Raw genomic sequence first — 19,934 nt, 5'->3', positions numbered from 1 at the left:
GTATCCACTCTGTTTTCCCCAAGGGGGTAAAGGAATTTATGTAATGTATATTATTATTCTTTTAAATATATTCTAGAAGAAAAACGAAGTGTTGAGTATTGTGTATGTTGTGTGTGTGTGTGCGCGTGTGCGTGTGCATGTGCGTGTTCAGATCTTCCCATCCAAAGTGGACATGAGTCATTATGGTTCTTAGAGTTTTTTTTCCCCCCACTTTTTCCTCTCTAGATTTAAAGACACCAACAAAGCCAAAGCAGGTATTTATCTTTGGGGGGGGAGAAGTTTTTTTGTTTGTTTGTTTTTTTGTTTGTTTGTTTTTTTTTGGTTGTTATTGATTGTGGGTATTTGAAAATGTTCTGATTAAACTACTCAGTGGTCCATTAGAAAAGGGATAAAGAGTGTGTTAAAACTACTTAAGGAGTAAACTGTCTTTGGAATCAATGACTTGCAAGGTGGAAAATGTTTCCTTGATGATTTACTGTTTCCAAAGCATGTAACTGTAAAGTTGCTACTTGTATATTTCTTTTTCTGGAATGTACTAATATTTCCTACTGGTATGAAAATGTTTGATGTGATTTTTAACTCTGAGAATAAATGGCAGTAGTTTATCTGCTTGTAATAAATAGCACATGAACTATTGGACTCTGTCCTTAGCCATGTTAGATATTTAATGAAAATAAAGAGATTTAGCATTTTCCTTTTAATTAGAGCTTTTCTGAAATGTCATTGGCGTTATGCAGATAGAAATTGAGAAATTTGCCCTGTTATTTTGGATTTTTCCTAAAACCATAGTCACTATTGTTTATTAATGAGATGTGTATTTGGCTGTTTTATTAATTTTTACACCAAGATTCTGAAAAAATTATCATAAATAGCAAATACTCGATACTGAGTTTATTTTTACTAATTGTGTTAATCATTTCTCTATAACCTTCAGAGATGAGATTTTCTTTTTCTCCCATATTTACAATCATTCCTTGGTATCTGCAGGGGATACCAGAATCTGCATATGATCAAGTCCCTTATTTCAAATAATGTTGTAAAGTTGACTGTCTGTCAACTCGGTTCTGGGATATGCAGATGGTCGAATCTGTGGATGTGAAACCTATGGATATGAGGGGCTCACTATGCATTCTTTAAGAAAAAGAATGGAAGTAATGAAAATATCAGGAAAATACCACTGGTTTGCATTAAGACGGGAGCTAGACTATGAATGTATTCTGGGTTCTAAATCATGGTAAACAACTCCTCACCTCCTACTTTTCCAGTTCTCCCCACCAACTTAATCTGGTTTTGTCTTGTGTTGTTTTTTTTTTTATTTTTTTTATTTTCTTGCTATCAAAGCATGGGGCTGCTAGAAGAAAACTTGGAGCATGCATATTACTTGTTTTTATGTTGATAGCAGATTTCAGATCTTGATAAAGTAAGAAAGGCATGAACTGTTGAGGTTTTTCTCATTTGTTTGATGAAACTATTTGCTCAGACTTTACTAACCTAACTAACCCCCCTCCATTCATTGGACTATGATAACTTTCAGCATGATCAAGTCTCTAAAATAAGCTCAGAGAGAAGTGGAACTCCAAAAAAACGCAAAGCTCCACCACCTCCTATCAGTCCTACCCAGGTAAAAATAAAAGCCAACTGACAATGAGAAAACATATAAAAACAAAGCTATAATTTTGTCCTTTTGTGTTTAGGCCCAAAAGAACGGTTTTAAAATTGACCTTTAAATGCACATTTAAAGTGTTTTTTTAAAAATTTTTTTAGTGCTTTTAAATTACAAATAGGGGTATGAAGAATTTTGATTATGAGTATGGAAATAATGTTGATTCTTACTTATTTCAAAACTGAAGAATTGAACAGTATTTTTTTAAAAGCCTCAAAATGCTCAAAATCTATGACAAACTTTTACCTTAAGGTCATAAGCTCAGTCTGTTTTTAGAGCTCACATTAACAGCTCTAGTAAAGTGCAGGAGAATGCATTGCTGCTGAGGCATTAATTGCAAATGAAGTTTAATTGGTTTATTAAACTGTTAATAAATGTCTGCCTTTCTAATTACATTCAAGGTTGACTAATAGTAAAGGCAGCTTTCATTTCTGAGCTTATAGTGATTACTGAATAGAAGCTTGGCTATCTATGAAATGGTAAAAAAAATAAAATAAAAGGCCAGAGTTTGTTATTAAAAGAATCATAGGCCATAAAAAGAATAATCCATGTCAGATATTTGAGAGAATAATCTTGTTCAGTAAGTAATATTACATATATTAGCATATCATTAATAATAATCTCAATCCGCAATAGAAATTGTAGAGAATTTTAAAGTTAATTTTGGTGAATATAGGCACAAAGTTCCTTAGTTAGTACTACTCTGCAAACTTTCAAAAAGTATTTGAGGTAGCTGAATTACACTGAAAATATGTTACCTGTGAATTAATTGAAACTAAGGATAATGACTGTTAGATTTATTTGCTTTGGGTAAATAGGCTAATTCTTTGGCAGTGAAGAAGAAAAGACTCTAGAGAAGGATTCTTTAATGACGGTTTTCATTTTTTGTTTTTAGTTGAGTGATGTGTCTTCCCCAAGATCAATAACTTCAACACCACTTTCAGGAAAGGAATCAGTATTTTTTGCTGAACCACCCTTCAAGGTATTTCTCTTCTGTGTCCAACTTACTGTTGAATTTTAAGATACATAATAGACTGGACTAAGTTATACAACTCCTGGCAAAACAGAAATACACTTCTCAGTTTTCATCATGAAGCACCCCTTGATTATTTTCCCTGGCAGGGATTCTGTACAAAAAGAATAGAATTACTAAATTATATTCATTAACTAATATGTAATTTTCTTCATTAAAAAAGGGACAAAGATAAGAACTTACCTAATAGCCAGTCATCTTACCAAATTGCGAGTGGATATAATACCAATCAAAAAGAAGGAAATGTTGGTTATTCTCTGATGTTTTACTGAGAAGTAATTATATTTTTAATCAAATTTTTCTTGACTATAAAAGCAATTTGAATTTATTTTAGAAATTTTTTGGAAAAGCCATTAAGTCATATTCCACCCGAATCTCCAAATTTGTGGTTTCGGTGTTTTAAGGAATGGGAGAATATTTCAGTTTAATATCTACTTACTTGATAATCACTAGGAAATTATACTTGGAAAAAAACTAAAATTTATCATTGTTAAAGTGAAATTGCAATGGCATAATTGTATATTTATTTCCCCATCTAAAACATACTAAAAATAAATTTTCTTTCAACTTAGATGCACATTTATTTGAAAAAAGATTCTTTCAACCTATAATTTGCCTTGCTTTAACTAGATTTGATTAATATGCAAGGCAAGGAGAGGAACTTATGTTTATAATTACCACCGTAATACTTCTAATATGATTATGGCTCAAAGGAGGCAGTGTATGCCAAAGAGTAATATTACAAATTGTGTTTTTCAGAAATAGATTATAAAAAGACTTTTACGTCTTTAAAAAAAAAATCACAAAAAGATTTTTAAAAGGACACCATTTAGAATGGCTAAAGTATAAAATGATTAAATATATCAATTGTTGATGATATGGAGGAATTAGAACTCTCATACTCTGTTGGTAGAGTGTAAAATGATACAGCTACTTTGGAAAACTGTTTGACAGTTTCTTTAAAAATTGAACATATACCTAACATGATCTAGTCATTCACTCAGAGACATCTACCCAAGAGAAATTAAAATGTATAATCTCAAAAAATCTTATATACAAATTTTTATGGCAGCTGTATCTAAATAGCCTCAAACTAGAAACAATCCAAATATCCTCTAAGAAGTGAACGGATAAAGATAATGGGATATATGCATATAATAGAGTTACAGCCATATAATGGAATATTACTCAGCCGTAAAAGTGAATATGGTGTTGGCCCAGGAGCATCATAGATGAATCTGAAAACCATCATGGTGAACGAAAGAAGCCAGGTTCATGGAAATTCATTCCCCATGACATCCCGTTGATAGGAATTCTAGAAAACATAAAAAGGAGAGTAGAGGTGGTCTGGGAATGGGCTGGGCACGGATTGGCTATGATGAGGCCTGAGGAAACTTTGAAAAGATAATGGGAATATTCTACCTCTTGATGACAGTGGTAGTTCCATGGATGTGTATCTGTCAAAACTCCTCAAATTATAAGCTTTCAAAGGCTGTTCTTTGTTGTACCTTAATAGAGTTGAAAAATTCAAATAAGCATATATTTTTAAGTGAAAATACAGCTTTTGGAATGATAAGCACTTGCCTAAAGTGAGCCATTTTATTTTTAGCACTGGAGCCATTACAAAAGGCTCCTTGCCTGGAAAACTCTCTCTCTTAACATAGTTTATGGCTCATTGAGATGAACCATAGTAATTCTGGCAGGTGGCTGTATTTTGTTTTGGAATGAGACTCTGGCTTTGAAGTTAAAAGAATGTTTCCAGTATATTAACAGACAGGTATTGAGACCTAGGTTTAGAGGAAGTCTTTAGAGGATTGTCAATCCACAGCCATAAGCATTTTATTCCTTATAAAATTACCTTTATTTTTCTTGACCAGTCTTATTTACTGCCATTTCTCTTAGAAATATTAATAATATGTTTGTAGTTAACTTATAAAATGATATGGGCTTGGGCTGTGGGATGGAAATCCTGTGAAATCAGATTGTTACGATCATTATACAACTACAGATGTGATAAATTCATTTGAGTAATAAAATAAAAAAAAATGGTATTGCTAAAAAGTACTTCTAATGTATTTTAACCAATGTATTACTCAGATAATTAAAATTTCTATTTGACTTTGTTATGAAAGTAGTATTTACCATCTAAAATTTCAGCACAGGAGTGTCCGTCATGGCTCAGTGGTTAACGAATCTGATGAGGGACCATGAGGTTGTGGGTTCGATCCCTGGCCTTGCTCAGTGGGTTAAGTATCCGGCATGGCCATGAGCTGTGTTGTAGGTCGCAGACATGGCTCGGATCCCATGTTGCTGTGGCTGTGGTGTAGGCCAGTGGCTACAGCTCCACCTAGACCCCTAGCCTGGGAACCTCCATATGCCACAGGCGCGGCCCTAGAAAAGGCAAAAAAAAAAATTAAAAAGATAAAGTTTCAGCACTAGCCCATTCAATTAGCTATTGCATACAATTATTATAATCTTAAAAAATATTTGTACTATACTTTCTGAATGCAATTTCTAAAACATATTTTGAGAATGTATCCTCTGGAAACTTCTGAGTGTTTTAAAAATTATGCTTTAGGAAATACTGAAGTCACTTTTCATTCACTTACATTTTAAAATATCTTTCCTTGAGATTTTCTGTTTTTGTAGTAGGGTAACACCAACTGTGTAAACTCACAGAGGAAAATTTGCTTGATTCTTTTGTGGAGTGTATTCTTTTTCTGAATATACATTCAGGAATATTCTTTTCAGTCATGTTTGTGTTCCAACAGGCTGAGATCAGCTCTATACGGGAAAACAAAGACAGACTAAGTGACAGTACCACGGGTAAGATGAAGAGGGGTCTGTATTTGTTCCTTTGACTAGTTTCTGTTTCATGTCCCTTTAAGAGAGCAAAGGCCAAGCAGAGGTACCCGTGTAGGCAGGTTGGAGAATCCGGGGTGCCACAGTAATGACCCCAATACAGCCTGGGCTGATTCCCTACTCCAGAGGTTTTCACCTGGATTTAAGGAGTCCCTGGGCTTGGGTGTGGAAAAAAAAATAACATCTGTCCCCAGCTAAACATTGGCACTCCCTTCAGTGATGAATACAAACAACGAGCCCTGGTGGTATTAGCAGACCAGTGACTTTAACACCAAGAAAATTCACAGATGATATCATACCCCCTTACTCTTAGGACAAATATCTTGAAACATCATTTACAGTATCTCTACTGGAAATCTTGACAGTTACTAGGCCTACTTCCAGATCTTGTTATTTGGTGTGTTACAAAAGAGGCTCTCCAGTCACTCTCGCCTGCACATTCTATTTTATGCATTTTATTTAAAACATTGCTCTGAGCTGAGGTCCATAGGCTTCAGGTGTCAGCCAGTGGCCCTTCCTGCAACTGAGCATCAGGTTATTTTCTGGTGGGAGAATCAACTGAGCCGGGGCATGGCTGCCACAATCTAACTTTTCTACTTTGGATTTTAAAAAGATACGTGCAAAGAGTGTTGATGAAATCCCACATGATCATACTGTCTTCACCAAGATAGGGTTTGAGTTGTTGTATGGAGTCTATCCAGTGACTTTACCCTCTAAGAATGTAGTATGCTACCTTCAGAATCAATTTTAAATGTAGAGGAGATTATTTCAAAGGCCCCCTTTTTCCCCCTGCATGTAGTTCCTTAGTCTACTATGCATTTCATATGTGTTTGGAGCCCTTAACTTTCAGAATTTAGAAATATTAAGAAATAGTCCCGGCAGAGAACAATGTTACTGTAACAGAGCAGCTATTATATTGGATACTTTAAAAGCCATCCATCCAGTCTTAGAAGTAATTTTTGTTGCTTAGAATTACCCTCATGCTCCCAGTCTTCTGTTTCCTTCCAAGCTGGCCAGATTCTTTGTCAAGAACACTCATAAATCTGTGGTTTAGGCACCAGACATCATAAGTAAGACATTATATGAAGAAATATCACTTGTGTATCCTTCTAAATTAAGGTCAAAGTTTTCATCCTTGCATTAAATGGCTGTGAAAATTTTTGAATAGCAGTAAAAATCACAACAGTGCTATTCATAGTGTGGTCTCTAAACTGTGGCCAGTCTAAAATAAATGAGGAGGAAGTTCCCTTGTGGTGCAGTGGATTAAGGATCTGGCATTGCTACAGCTGTGGCACAGGCTGCAACTGTGGTGCGGGTTCGATCCCTGGCCCTAGAATTTCCACATGCCACAAGTGCAGCCAAAAAAAGTAAATAAATAAAATAAAAAACAAAAAAAAATCTAAAAATAATAATAATAAAATAAAATAAATGAGGATTTTGTACCAGAAAGTCATAGAGCCAAGCACACTGTTTCGTTCATCCACCTGGAATTTTTTTTTCCATAGGAAAAGACTTTCTGGATGGGAAGCAGTGCTGTGAAATACATTCTGAAGCACGTTTCTTGTCTTGTCTCAGTGAGAACTTTGAGTTGCACAGCTTTAGATGTTATTTCAGCATGATGAGCAGTAGAATGTCTAACAGTTGTGGTTTACCAACAGTGTTTACTGTGGGATTCACAGACAGCTGCTTCATGCTGGGGTGCTCAGCAAATGCTTTAAGGAAGAGGCAGAGTTTGACATGGGTCTTAAAGGATGCTTCAGAGGTATCTAGTCAAAGAGATGCTATAAGGGCAGTCATTATGGATAAAGAAGATTAAAGAAGCAGCCTTGTGTTGAGCACACAGAGTGCGTGATGGAAACTTTGAAAGTGGGATAGTGGAGAAAGACATCATGAGTCACAACCCTGAAAAAAAAAAAAATAGGAGCCAGATCCTGGAGGCCTTAATCCAGATAAAGGAATTTGGAGATTATTTTTAGAGGGAGAGTAATTAAAGCTCTTGAACTAAAGGGTTGACCCTATCAAAGTGTGTTTTAGGAAGATTAGTCTGATAGGGTTGTTGGTAGAGGCTACATTTGTGCTGGAAAAGGGAGAAACAGAGGAGAGATTTGTTCAGAAGCTGTTTGCAGAGTTACCAGGTATGGTGATCAAGTTGGAACTAGAGTGATGGAGGTAGTAATAAGAAGTGACCCAGGTTCCAGAGATCTTTCTATGAGGATTCATAGAATGGACTGTTTTAGGCATGGAGGAAAAGAAAACAACCAGGTTGCAGACACTTAATCCAAGTGAACCAAAAATGCGTGGCCAAGACCATCAGGTCTCCGATGAGTTTGTTTGCATCCTGGCATCTAGTATTACACTAGGGATACCTGAGTAAGGTTATCCTGGTACTTGAGAATTCATCTGTCCAGCTGGAAGGGACTTTCCTTCATTGTCTGGACAAGGAAGAAAAACCAGATTGGGTAGAATGTGTGCGTGTTAAGGTCAGAGAAATAACAGTTCAGGTTTTTTTTTTTTTATGTATTATTTTAAATTGTCTTTCTCTTTTCCAAGGTGCGGATAGCTTATTGGATATAAGTTCTGAGGCTGACCAACAAGAACTTCTTGTCCTGTTGCAAGCAAAAGTGGCTTCTCTTACTCTACACAATAAGGAATTACAAGATAAATTACAGGTAGGAAAATAGATTGCTCCCAGTCTACTCTATAGGGTCGAACTATTGGGTTTCTCAGGGTGAGTCAGGTAGTATTTTGTTTTATACATCTACATTAGTTTCTTCTTTTTTATTTGTTTTGTTTTTATTTTTATTTATTTATTTATTTTTGCTTTTTAGGTCCTCACTTGCGACATGTGGAGGTTCCCAGGCTGGGGTCGAATCGGAACTGCAGCTGCCAGCCACAGCCACAGTCTGTGACCTACGCCACAGCTCACAGCAATGCCGGATCCTTAACCCGCTGAGCGAGGCCAGGGATTGAACCCGCATCCTCATGGATACCAGCCCCAATGGGAACTCCCGCTTCTTTTTAAAACATAATTAGCCTTAAGCATTTTATGTAGTTTCAAATCATTTGTTACTTGAGAGAGGAATTCATCGCCTCTCTTCTGGTCAATGGCTAAATTGGTAAATTGTATATATAATTATATACGTAATGATTTATATATAATATGACAACACATATATATATGTTCACACATATATATGATTAGCCATTCATTTGGTAAAGTTGATCATTTAGCAGATTTAAGAACTTGGTAAGATGTAGCTGTCCTGAGCCCATCGTCCCTCTTGACAACTACAATAATATAAGAAACAAAGGAAAAACTTGAGCCAGAGTCTTTACCCCCGAAAAAAATCTCATGTTTCTAAAGTGGCACACATAATCTATCCTGATAGAACCCAGAACCAGCTTAGTGTCATTCATCCGGCTCTCATGTCCGGGACCATATTTTTTTCATGGGGCAAGAGGACATGTGTAAAATCATCCCACTGCCCTTGTGTACATAAGGTTCAAATTTGCTCTCTCTTTCCAGCCACTTGCTCACCTAACCACACCTTTGGGTGCCCTTTCCCTCTTGCCTTTTCCTCAGGCCAAAGCACCCAGGGAGGCAGAAGCAGACCTGAGCTTAGACTCCTACCACTCCACTCACACTGACTTGACCCCATCCCTGGGCAAACCGAGGGAAACCTCTCCCCCAGACTCCAAATCATCTCCATCCGTCTTACCACATCCCTCGAGTCAGTCCTCTCTTGATGGCGATGTCAGGATCCAGCAGCTGCAGGAGGTCTTACAAGACCTGCAGAAGAGACTGGAGAACTCGGAGGCAGAGAGGAGGCAGCTGGAGGCCGAGCTCCAGGCCCGGAGGACAGAACCGGTGTGCTTAAACAACGCAGAGATCTCAGAGAATGGCTCCGACCTCAGCCAGAAACTGAAAGAAACCCAGAGCAAGTATGAGGAAGCCATGAAAGAAGTCCTGAGTGTGCAGAAGCAGATGAAGCTGGGTCTGGTCTCGCTGGAAAGCGTGGACTCCTACTCCCATCTCCGGGAGCGAAGGATCCCGGAGAAAGAAATCGAAGTCCTAAAGCGGGATCTCCGGTGTGCGCTGGAGGAAAGTGAGCGCCACCAGGAGAAAGTGCGAGAGTTAGAGGAAAAGCTTGTCGAGAGGGAGAAGGGGATGGCAATGAAGCCGCCTGCGGAAGAGTTGGAGGAAATGAAAAGTTCATATTGCTCGGTTATTGAGAATATGAATAAGGAGAAGGCTTTTTTGTTTGAGAAATACCAAGAGGCCCAAGAAGAAATCGCGAAGTTGAAAGATACGCTGAAAAGCCAGACGAGCCCAGAGGCAGGCGACGAAGCTGGGGATATGAGAGAAGCCATGAACAGGATGATCGACGAGCTCAACAAGCAGGTGAGCGAGCTGTCCCAGCTGTACAAAGAAGCCCAGGCCGAGCTGGAGGACTATCGGAAGAGGAAATCGCTGGAAGAGGTCACAGCTGAATACATCCATAAAGCAGAGCACGAGAAGCTGATGCACGAGACCCGCCTGTCCGGAGCCAAGGCGGAGGAGGCCCTGTCCGAGATGAAGTCGCAGTATGCCAAAGTGCTCAACGAGCTGACCCAGCTCAAACAGCTCGTGGACGCCCAGAAAGAGAACTCTGTCTCCATCACAGAGCATTTGCAAGTGGTGACCGCGCTTCGCACTGCCGCCAAAGAGATGGAGGGGAAAATAAGCAGCCTCCAAGACCACCTGGCCAGCAAGGAAGGCGACGTGGCGAAGCTGGAGAAGCAGCTCCTGGAAGAGAAGGCCGCCGTGATTGACGCCATGGTACCCCGGTCCGCCTACGAGAAGCTCCAGTCGTCTTTGGAGAGTGAAGTGAGCGTGTTGACCTCAAAATTAAAGGAATCGGTGAAAGAGAAAGAGAAGGCCCATTCAGAGGTGGCCCAGCTGAAAAGTGAGGTCTCGCAGATGAAGAAAGACAAGGAAAACGTGCAGGCTCTTTTGAAATCCAAAGAGCAAGAAGTCAGTGAACTTGGGCAAAAATTCCAGCACGCTCAGGAGGAGCTTGCGGAAATGAAGAGGCATTCTGAGAGCTCTTCAAAAATGGACGAGGATAAAGACAAGAAGGTTGGTGAGACCCTAGCGCTGTTGAATTTCTAGCTGATAAACCCTGAGACCTTCAGCCTTTATTTGCTATTGTTAACATGTTTACTATTTGTTGGCACTGACCTGTCGAGAATGCTCAGAGGCTCCACACATGAGTCCGTCTGTCCCCAAAACCACATAAGGAATAGTAGGTTGGACATTTTTTTTTTCTCTTTTTGCCTTTTCTAGGGCTGCTCCTGCGGCATATGGAGGTTCCCAGGCTAGGGGTCGAATCAGGGCTATAGCCTCCGGCCTACACCAGAGCTACAGCAACGTGGGATCTGAGCCAAGTCTGCAACCTACACCACAGCTCATGGCAACGCCGGATCCTTAACCCACTGAGCAAGGGCAGGGACCGAACCCGAAACCTCATGGTTCCTAGTCAGATTCATTAACCTCTGCGCCACGACGGGAACTCCGACATTTCTTTAAAAAAAAAAAAGCCACTCTCTTCTACTACTCCCATTATACTGAAGCATTTTTATATGTGTAGTACACCTTTCCCTTGAAAAATGATTTTACAGAAGCACCGCCAAGTGTCGGGGATCAGACGTGAACCCACTGATTGCAAAACACCTGCAACGTTTTGAACTTCGACTCTTAGAATCCAGACAGATTCCTCTGTCATATGGCAACCCAAATACTCCCAGGCTGGCTAGGGCTTCCCTAAACGGCATGAGCTTTTGCCCGAGTCAGTATAAAAACCCTCCCTGGCCCTCGTTTTCCAAAGTGTGCAGGAGAGGAAGGAAGGAATGTGGGGATCAGGCGATTGGCAGTGGGCCAGGCCTGGGGGAAGGAGAACAAAGGGGGAGGGTAGGACGGTTGTGTGCCTGGATCTGCTCTGCACCCCCAGGCTCCTGGGTCACATGTTCTGAATGACACTCATTACAGAATTATTTATCTCTCATTCCTTTGCCATAATGCATGTCTCAGAAAGAACTTCCAAAGCTGAAGGGGCAGGGGCCTGAGAGGAGGTAGGTGGTTGTCTTCACGACAAGGCGACCTGTTGGCAATATCAGGGATCCCCAAACTTACTCCTGCTTGCCCACATCAGCAATAGCGAATCAGGCACAGCTGTCTCCACATGAAGACCCCCTGAAGTCCTGTTCCTGGCTTGCTTTTCCAACTGTACTCCTTTTAAAGGTGAAAAGAAGACAATCAAGGTCACAGCTTTTGTTACCTTCATGCCCCCAAACACAGTCTATAATCCCCGGGGCTCTTGTCTGCAGGGGATGGCCTTAGGGGGCTTTGTTGGTTTGCCTGATTTTTATCTGGTTTTCTCTGTTTCCTTTGATGGGTTGACTTGTAAAAAATAAAAAGGGATCGCTCCAGTTCCAGAGACCAATACAGGCAGGGTTCCCCACTGAGAAATAGCTGGCGTGTGGCCTCCGCGGACATGTTCTCGCTACTGATCGAGCTTTCCTTTCTCGCTAGATAAATGAGATGTCGAAGGAAGTCATCAAGCTGAAAGAGGCCCTGAACAGCCTCTCGCAGCTCTCCTACTCCGCCAGCTCGTCCAAGCGGCAGAGCCAGCAGCTGGAGGTGCTGCAGCAGCAGGTCAAACAACTGCAGAACCAGCTGGCTGTGAGTGGGCCCAGTGGGGCTAGGGGTGTCGGGGGTGGCTGGCAGATGCACTTGTGCAGGTGGGAGTGAGCCCAGAGATGCCCAGCCTGGAGGAGCGCTGTGCTTCAGAGGGTCATTGACTAAAGGCTGCTTTGGTGAAGACCAGGGTGGGAGCTGGTGGTTTTCCCAGGCCTGACGTGCAGGGAGATGGGTACGAGGTATCGATGTGTTGGTGGGAAAGAAGGAGGCTTCTCTCCTGTTTGCTCTTTACCTTTTCCCTGTTTTTTCTTTTTTCTTTTCTTTTCTTTTTTTTTTTTTTTTTTTGGCTTTAGGGCTGCACCCAAGGCATATGGTTGTTCCCAGGCTAGGGGTCAAATCAGCCACAGCAATGCCAGATCCCAGATCCGAGCCAAGTCTGCAACCTACACCACAGCTCACGGCAACGCCAGATCCTTAACCAACTGAGCAAGGCCAGGGATCGAACCTGCAACCCCATGGTTCCCAGTCGGATTCATTTCCACTGCACCACAACAGGAACTCCTTTTTGAGGTTTTTTAAAAGTCTCCTGAGCTCTTGAAGATTGCCAAATTGTCTCTTTCTAGGAATGCAAGAAGCAGCACCAGGAAGTGATATCAGTTTACAGGATGCATCTTCTGTATGCCGTGCAGGTACGGTGTCTGGGGATCCTAAGGAGGTACCACAGCAAGTGTTGCCCAAATGTCCATCACGAAACCAGGAGAACAAATGAGAATTCAAGGAGACAGCTTTTTACTGGAAAGCTTTAAAATGCCTTGTGCTTTGCTCTGGCTTTTGTGCCCGGAGCCCTGTGCCTGTTAACCTTTGTTGAGAACTGAGGGGAGGGTATGGCTGTCGCCCCCCCCCCCGCCCCCCGTCGGGAGAGGGAGCCTAGGTGTTATGTTCCAGGCAGGATGATATTCTCAGAGCTGCGGGCACCATGTCACTCCCATGACTGTTGGTGCCCTGGCTGGCTGGGCTCACATTTGCAACCCAAGACCCCAGGAGCTCTTTGCCAAGGATTCTGGTGGGAGACCCAGCCTCATCCTCCTCTGAAAGAAAAAGACTGGGGCCCTCTCTTTGACTCACTTCCTCCTAGAGATGTGGGAACAGGGCAGAGCTAACATTTCCTTGGAAGATCAGGGGGTGAAAGCCGATGACCCAACCACTGTCTCATTCCCTGGGTGACACAGAGTCAGGAGTTAGGTTCTAATGAGTGTTGTTTTGTTTGAAACCTTTTTGACATTTATTTTTCTAACAAGTGGTTTAGTTTTTCAGCTTTCAGCCTCCCCTCTACCATCTATCATTTTTCTGCATGTTCTGTTTTTTGTTATTGTTTGTTTGTTTGTTTTGGCAACAGCCACTTGATGTGAGATCTCAGTTCCCATACCAGGGATTGAACCCAGGTTGTAGTGGTGCAAGCGCGGCATCCAAACCTCTAGGCCACCAGGGAACCCCCTATTTTTGCATCATGAAGCACCTGTGGGGCCAAAGCCCCTTTGTTCACCTCCTTCCCCCCTTCCCTGGTATCCTGTGGAATTTACATCCAAGCCATGATGTCATATGTTATTCTAATGTGCGTCTCTCGTTGGAATTTCCTAGGGCCAGATGGATGAAGATGTCCAAAAAGTACTGAAGCAAATCCTTACCATGTGTAAGAACCAGTCCCAGAAGAAGTAAAGCCGATTCCTTGGCAGGACGCTGGGCCCTTGTTGTCCACCCTTGTGTTAGACCTGGAGTTGTTGGCAACCACTGCCCTTGTTCTCATTGGTGGGATCACTGTGACCCACGTGATAGAGCTTCTTCCCTTCCCCAAAGGCTTCTTTCTGAGGACGGGTCCCAGGAGAAGCCTGTACTCCCAACAGCTTAGAGACTCCAGAGCAGCAGAGGTGAAAGGCACTGTCAGCCCTTCAGATTTCAGAGTGGGGATCAGCCACACCCAGGAGCCCTGTCCCTGTGCTGGGGCCGGCATCCTCCTGGGTCCCTCCCATGACCAAGGGGCTGTGCCATGCAGCACAGCAGGGCTCTTGCTGCTTTTGGGTCCCATCCCCAAACATGACTCAGTTTTTAACCAAATTCGTAAGGCACTAGTGATGCCGTGCGTGCTTTGAGCCTGTGGATTTAAAAACTCTGTTTCCACCTTTTTTCCCCCCATCTGCCTTGTATTTCTCATCACCCTGCGCCTCCATCTTGTAGTCTGCTGAGCGCTACAAACTTAAATATGAAGCTGAAAAACAAAAGCAAATTGTCCTTAAAAGTTCTTTTTAAGTAAATCGCTGACCTACTGCAAATTTTCTATGCAAACTGGCCTCCTGCTGTTCGTTATCCAAGAAGCTCAGGAAATCCAAACATTTGTGTTTCAACAAGGGACAGTAAACTGCATGTTTACAGCCAAAAGAAATGCCTCCTAGTTTTTAACCTCAATTTTTTAAGTGTTTTTTTTTTTTTCTCTACAATATTTTTATTGGCTCTTCCAGATGTTTTCCTATCTAAGTCCCTAAATAAGTGAAACTTACATTAGACTGTATTAACAAAATACTTTTTAGGTAATCATGCTTAAGACTTTTTTAAAAAAATATAATCTTTTCCTCAGCGGTTTCAGCCATAACAAAAGGTGGTTTTCTGCTCCAAACTCATTATGAGCTGCCCCCTAGACTTTCTGCGATCGTGTTCTCAGAACGATAGCACAGCGCTTTTACCAACTGATGATTTTTGAGTGCCCCCACTCTACCAGCATCTGTAGATTATCTCTGGAAGGACACTTAGTACCAGTTTTTCAACTTTGAAAGGAAAAAAAAAAATCCTGGTAAACATTATGGTGCCCAGGTGAGGTCTTGAGAGACAACATTTCTGGTTAAAAATGTTTCTCACTTGCTTGAAGCTTCCTTTACGGCCTCTGTCTTATGGAGGGACGTCCGCGGAATACAGAAATCCCTAAAGTAGAGAACGGCAAGTGTAGGCTGGCTCTGATGGGGCTGCCTGGGCTCCCAGGCCACCTGGCAGCATCGGGTGACGTGGTCATCTGTATTGGATGAGGACCAACAACAGGGAAGCAGAAATGGCTTTTGAGCTTGGTGTTACTTTCTCTGAAGCTGTTTATAGTTCGGCAATTTCGAAAATGCTCCAAAGAAGAATGTGAAAGGGCTTTCTGTCACAGCACTTAAGAAAACACAAAACCACCCCCGCTCCTGCCCCAACACAGAAATGCTGCAGAGTGTAAAACTTGAGACGTTTCGTAGGACCCCTGACAAAGTGTAGCCTTTGATCTTGTTTCAGGATTGCATATTTATTACAAGTACTCTGGTTAAATATTGAAAAGTTATATGCTGTAGTTTAGCATTTTGCCTTTGTAATTTACAGAAAGTATTGCAGAAAATAAACATCTGTTTCGTTTTGCATCTCTGTTGTTGATGTGGGCGCCTCTGCAAGCATGCCTGTGTGGCTTCTGAAGATCAGCTCGGTAGCATTTCAGGGCAGTGGTTTTTATAACCTGCATTATCCTCAGCCGGTGTTCACAGTCCCTCACACAATGTGTGATGTCATTTCCTGTCATTTCCATTTTCTAGCTCCTGGGGTCACCTTGAACTTTGTCCCAAGCATCAACCACTTCCGGGCTGATTCAAAATTGCCTCTCAGGAGTTCCCATTGTGGTTCAGTGGGTTAAACACCCAACATAGTGTTTGTGAGGATGTGGGTTTGATTGCTGGCCTCACTCAATGGGTTAAGGGTCCAGTACTGCCGCAAGCTGCGGTGTAAGTCACAGATGCGGCTTGGATCCCGAGTGGCTGTGGCTGTGGCTAGGCCAGCAGCTGCAGCTCTGATTCACCTCCTAGCCTGGGAACTTGCTTTCATTTGCCGCAGGTGTGGCCCAAACAAACAAAAATTGCCTCTCAATTGATAGTCTTTTAAAAACAAAACAAAACAAAAAAAATGATTTAAAAGCTTACATTAATTTTTTTTCCTTTTTTGGGAAATACATACACATGGTTTTTAAAAAATCAAACACATTCTCCATCACATTACAAGGATAATTTGTTCCTCAAAAAACTCCGGTAGGGTGAATTCTTGCAGGGAAATCATAATTAAAACAGCAGATTGACAGTGAAATGGGTACAGCTCTTTCAGCAGCTAACATTATTCTTCATAACAACATAACAACCATCTCCCTTCATTAAAGCCATTTCCCTTCACTCACAACACCATTCTGCTGCCTCTGCTTCAGCTCCTGTGGCCACTACATACCATATACACTTATTTGAAGCTTTAGTCATCACAACCCCAGGGGAAAAAGGACAAAAGATCAATGAAAATAATGCAAATGGTGCATGAGGTGATTACTGTTTTAAATTATCGAGTACATGCACCCCAAAAGGAAAACTCCAGCCATTCAAATCAGATGATTTCTTGGTGACACTCAAATGAGCACTTAACCTGGATAAATCCAAAGCAGTCTTCTTAGATGGAAAGAACTGCCTCATCTGCCAATGTCAGGATATAAAAAAAACTTTCAGAGTTCCCTTGTGGCTCAGTGGGTTAAGGATCTGGTTTGTGACAGCAGCAGCTTGGGTTACTGTTGTGCTGGTTTGATCTCTGAGAACTTCCACATGCTGCATGTGCAGCCAAAAAAAAAAAAAAAAAACTCATACTGTGATGATTAGATATTACAGAGTATAATTGTAGGGTAAAGGATAAACTGAAAATAAATCTCTCCTATTCCTGATTCTTAGTTTACCTCCCCAGAAGCAACAACTGTTAAGTTTCTTGAGTGACCTAAGACATTTGATGCCTGTAAGTACATGTAGGCATATATTTTACTCTCTTCGTGTGTGTGTGCTTTTAAGGGCCTCAACCCATGGCATATGGAAGTTCCCAGACTAGAGGTCGAAACCAAGCTACAGCTGCCATCCCAAAGCATAGCCACAGCAATGCAGGATCCAAGCTGCATCTGCAGCCTACACCCCACCTCATGGAAATGCCAGATCCTTAACCCTCTGAGCAAGGCCAAGGATCGAACCCGAAACCTCATGGTTACTAGTCAGATTCGTTTCTGCTGCACCACAGCAGGAACTCTTTACTTTCCTCCTAAATACAGAAACTGTATACACTCTTCTTGACCATACTCTTTCCAGTTAAAATATCTAGGAAATTGTTTCTTGTCAGCACACACATCTCATCCTTTTTAACTGCTGCATCGTATTCCACAGTTTGGTTGTGCTACATTTTATTAAACTAGCTCCTCACTGATGGACATTTAATCTGCCTCCAGTATTTTACATCCCTGAAAGTGATGACTATCCTACGTACGAATGTGTTTATGCATATGTGTGAGGATTGTTTGGATAATTTTCAAATTGCCCATTTTCACATTAGCTTCCATCATGTGATACAGGAATGCAGAGGAAAAAAGTAGAATAGTGTACGGATCATTACAGTAAGTGAGAAAGAACGGGCTTTTTCTTCACATTGGTTTCATAAGAGTCATCAACTTGTTTTTCTTACATAAACTTTCAGACAGACTCCAAAGACTTTAATAATTAAACCTACCCCTTCTTAAGATAAACACATCATATGCTGTATGGGGAAGATGCACTCAGAACATGTTGACACACAGCCATTCACAATGTGGCCTAACTGCAGGATGCTGGGTGCTGATGGCAGTAGAAACACCATCCAGCAAAGATGGGGGTGATGCTTTCTGAGCAAGGTTAAGAGAGACTTCGAGGAAAGAGTGAGCTGGAAAAAAAGCAACAGACTAAGGCAGTCCCAGGAGCAATCTCTGTTCACCTGCTCAGGGCAGAGAATTGTTAAACATTCGGGGAGCGTGTGGCATATTTGTGAATCAAAGGACAAGAGCTCAACTCTGAGGATCGCTGGAAGTGGGCTCTAGGTGCTGGTTGTGGGAGCAATTGACATGGGTTGCAGCAAATGGAAAGGCTCCCTTGAGTAAATCCCCAAGAGATGGAGATGGATGGAAGGGGAGAAAAGAGACATTTCTGCATGGTCGCTATAAACCAAGTCTCCAGAAAGGGAAGAAACAGTATTTTAAGAACTTTGACTTGTGTATCAGATTGATAACAGAGGATGTGAAGGGGAGAGAGAGGAGCAGGACACAGCCAAGTAACGCACGCTTTTAGCAAAGGAGGTGGGTAGTAAATATTACTTATGTGTCACCTCCAGATGTTTTCTTTCTTTTATTGGTGTTTTTGGCTGAGCCCATGGCATTCAAAAGTTCCTAGCCCAGGGATCAAACCCACACCACAGCAGCCACAGCACTGGATCCTTACTGAACCACCAGACCCCTTAGCACTGGCCTGAGTCTGGCTGGAGGAAGAGGCTTTTTTTCTAATTCACACAGGAGTTGCTACTTATTCTCTAAGCCACCTGCCTTTTTCTAACTTACAGAGCTGTCGTATCATTTACTAGCAGCCCTATCTTTTTCTTCACCTGGTAGGATAGAAACTCCAGGAGAGTAAAATATTTTTCACTTTGCCATTGCTTCCCTAATGCTTAGAATGAAGAGCATCGGGCACGTAGTAGGTGTTCAATAGGTATTTGGCCTTGGGTGGATGGACAGGTGCATGGAGAAACTCACAAGTAAATGGAGTGCCAAGAGTCTGTGTCACAATAAGAAGTTCCCAGGGTAGGGGTCGAATCCTAGCCAAGGATGCTGCAGGAATTCAGAAGGAAGACATCTAACCCAGCCTTGAGAGGCTGGAAGATGTGTTTTAAGAAATTACACAGTTCAAGAGTGTGTTTATTTGGATTTCCTTGTTGGGTTTCGCAGTTCCTGGGTTTGGAATAGTTTGAGGATAATCACACTCAACTGGGGGGTCAGAAGAGTCTAGAAACACCCTCTAGACCTGCTTCCTCTGTGGCATTTCTGCAACAGCAATGCTCATCACAGGATCGATGGAGGGAGTGTGTGTGAACACGCTGTGAACGCACCATCCCCAGATTACTAGCATTCCATTCCAGAGTTCCTGAACAGAACAAAAGCACACCTTCTACTAAGACTGGAGGGAAAGGGGCGGGACACAAACACTGTACAATGAAGAAGGGGAGCAGTTGTTGGGATGTGATGACCAGGGGCTGGAACCAGCTGAAACCAAGGTGGCTTTGAGAATAGTCTGCTCATCAACCTTTAGCTCCTTATACCTTCATTGGAATACTAAAAATCACTCCACCTTAGGCCATGGCAGTTCAAGAAGAACCATAAAAGGCCAAAAAGTGGGCAGTGGCCCGATTCCTGGAACATCCCCACCCTACGCTGAAATAGCAAGACTATTCCTCCCACTGGTTAGCCTATGAAATAATTTAATCCAGGGAGTTCCCGCTGTGGCTCAGTAGGTTACAAATCTGACTAGTATCCATGAGGATTCGAGCTCGCTCCCTGGCCTCACTCAGTGGATTTGTAGGAGAAAATGTCCCAATAAAAATGTAGAAAGGAGAGCCCCGCCATGATGACTAAGGAAAGTCTAGCCAACTGTCCCAACCACCCCTCCCCCACACATCTGCTTCTGTAAACTTGTTTCTGCATCTACTGCCTTGCCTGACGTCGCTCTGGTCCAACCAGCCAAGCATGGACCCAGAAGAGGTAGCCCATAAAAGCCTTGTGAAACCCTTCTTCGGGGCTCAGACGCCGGAGAGCGGAGAGCCATCTC

At 42.0% G+C, this 19,934-nt stretch overlaps 1 protein-coding gene across 4 annotated transcripts in view; it reads left to right on the top strand.

Annotated features, from left to right (window-relative positions):
- Positions 1–15,671, top strand: part of RAI14 (retinoic acid induced 14) — a 168,257-nt gene extending 152,586 nt beyond the window's left edge. For 3 of the 4 annotated variants that reach the window (XM_047767344.1, XM_047767330.1, XM_047767338.1), the window contains 9 exons: positions 226–254; positions 1,535–1,621; positions 2,559–2,645; positions 5,468–5,522; positions 8,109–8,227; positions 9,142–10,677; positions 12,130–12,279; positions 12,861–12,926; positions 13,876–15,671. In XM_047767344.1, coding sequence (XP_047623300.1) covers positions 226–254; positions 1,535–1,621; positions 2,559–2,645; positions 5,468–5,522; positions 8,109–8,227; positions 9,142–10,677; positions 12,130–12,279; positions 12,861–12,926; positions 13,876–13,953 — 2,207 coding nt within the window. In that variant the 3' untranslated portion in view covers positions 13,954–15,671. The remainder of the gene's footprint in view (positions 1–225; positions 255–1,534; positions 1,622–2,558; positions 2,646–5,467; positions 5,523–8,108; positions 8,228–9,141; positions 10,678–12,129; positions 12,280–12,860; positions 12,927–13,875) is intronic. The other variant, XM_047767353.1, reaches the window with a different exon arrangement.
- The last annotated feature ends 4,263 nt before the right edge of the window (positions 15,672–19,934 follow it).

Source organism: Phacochoerus africanus, chromosome 1 (assembly GCF_016906955.1).
Source record: "Phacochoerus africanus isolate WHEZ1 chromosome 1, ROS_Pafr_v1, whole genome shotgun sequence".
Lineage (NCBI taxonomy): Eukaryota > Metazoa > Chordata > Mammalia > Artiodactyla > Suidae > Phacochoerus > Phacochoerus africanus.
The sequence above is the reverse complement of the archived record's forward strand: the minus strand, read 5'-3'. Positions and strand labels throughout refer to the sequence as shown.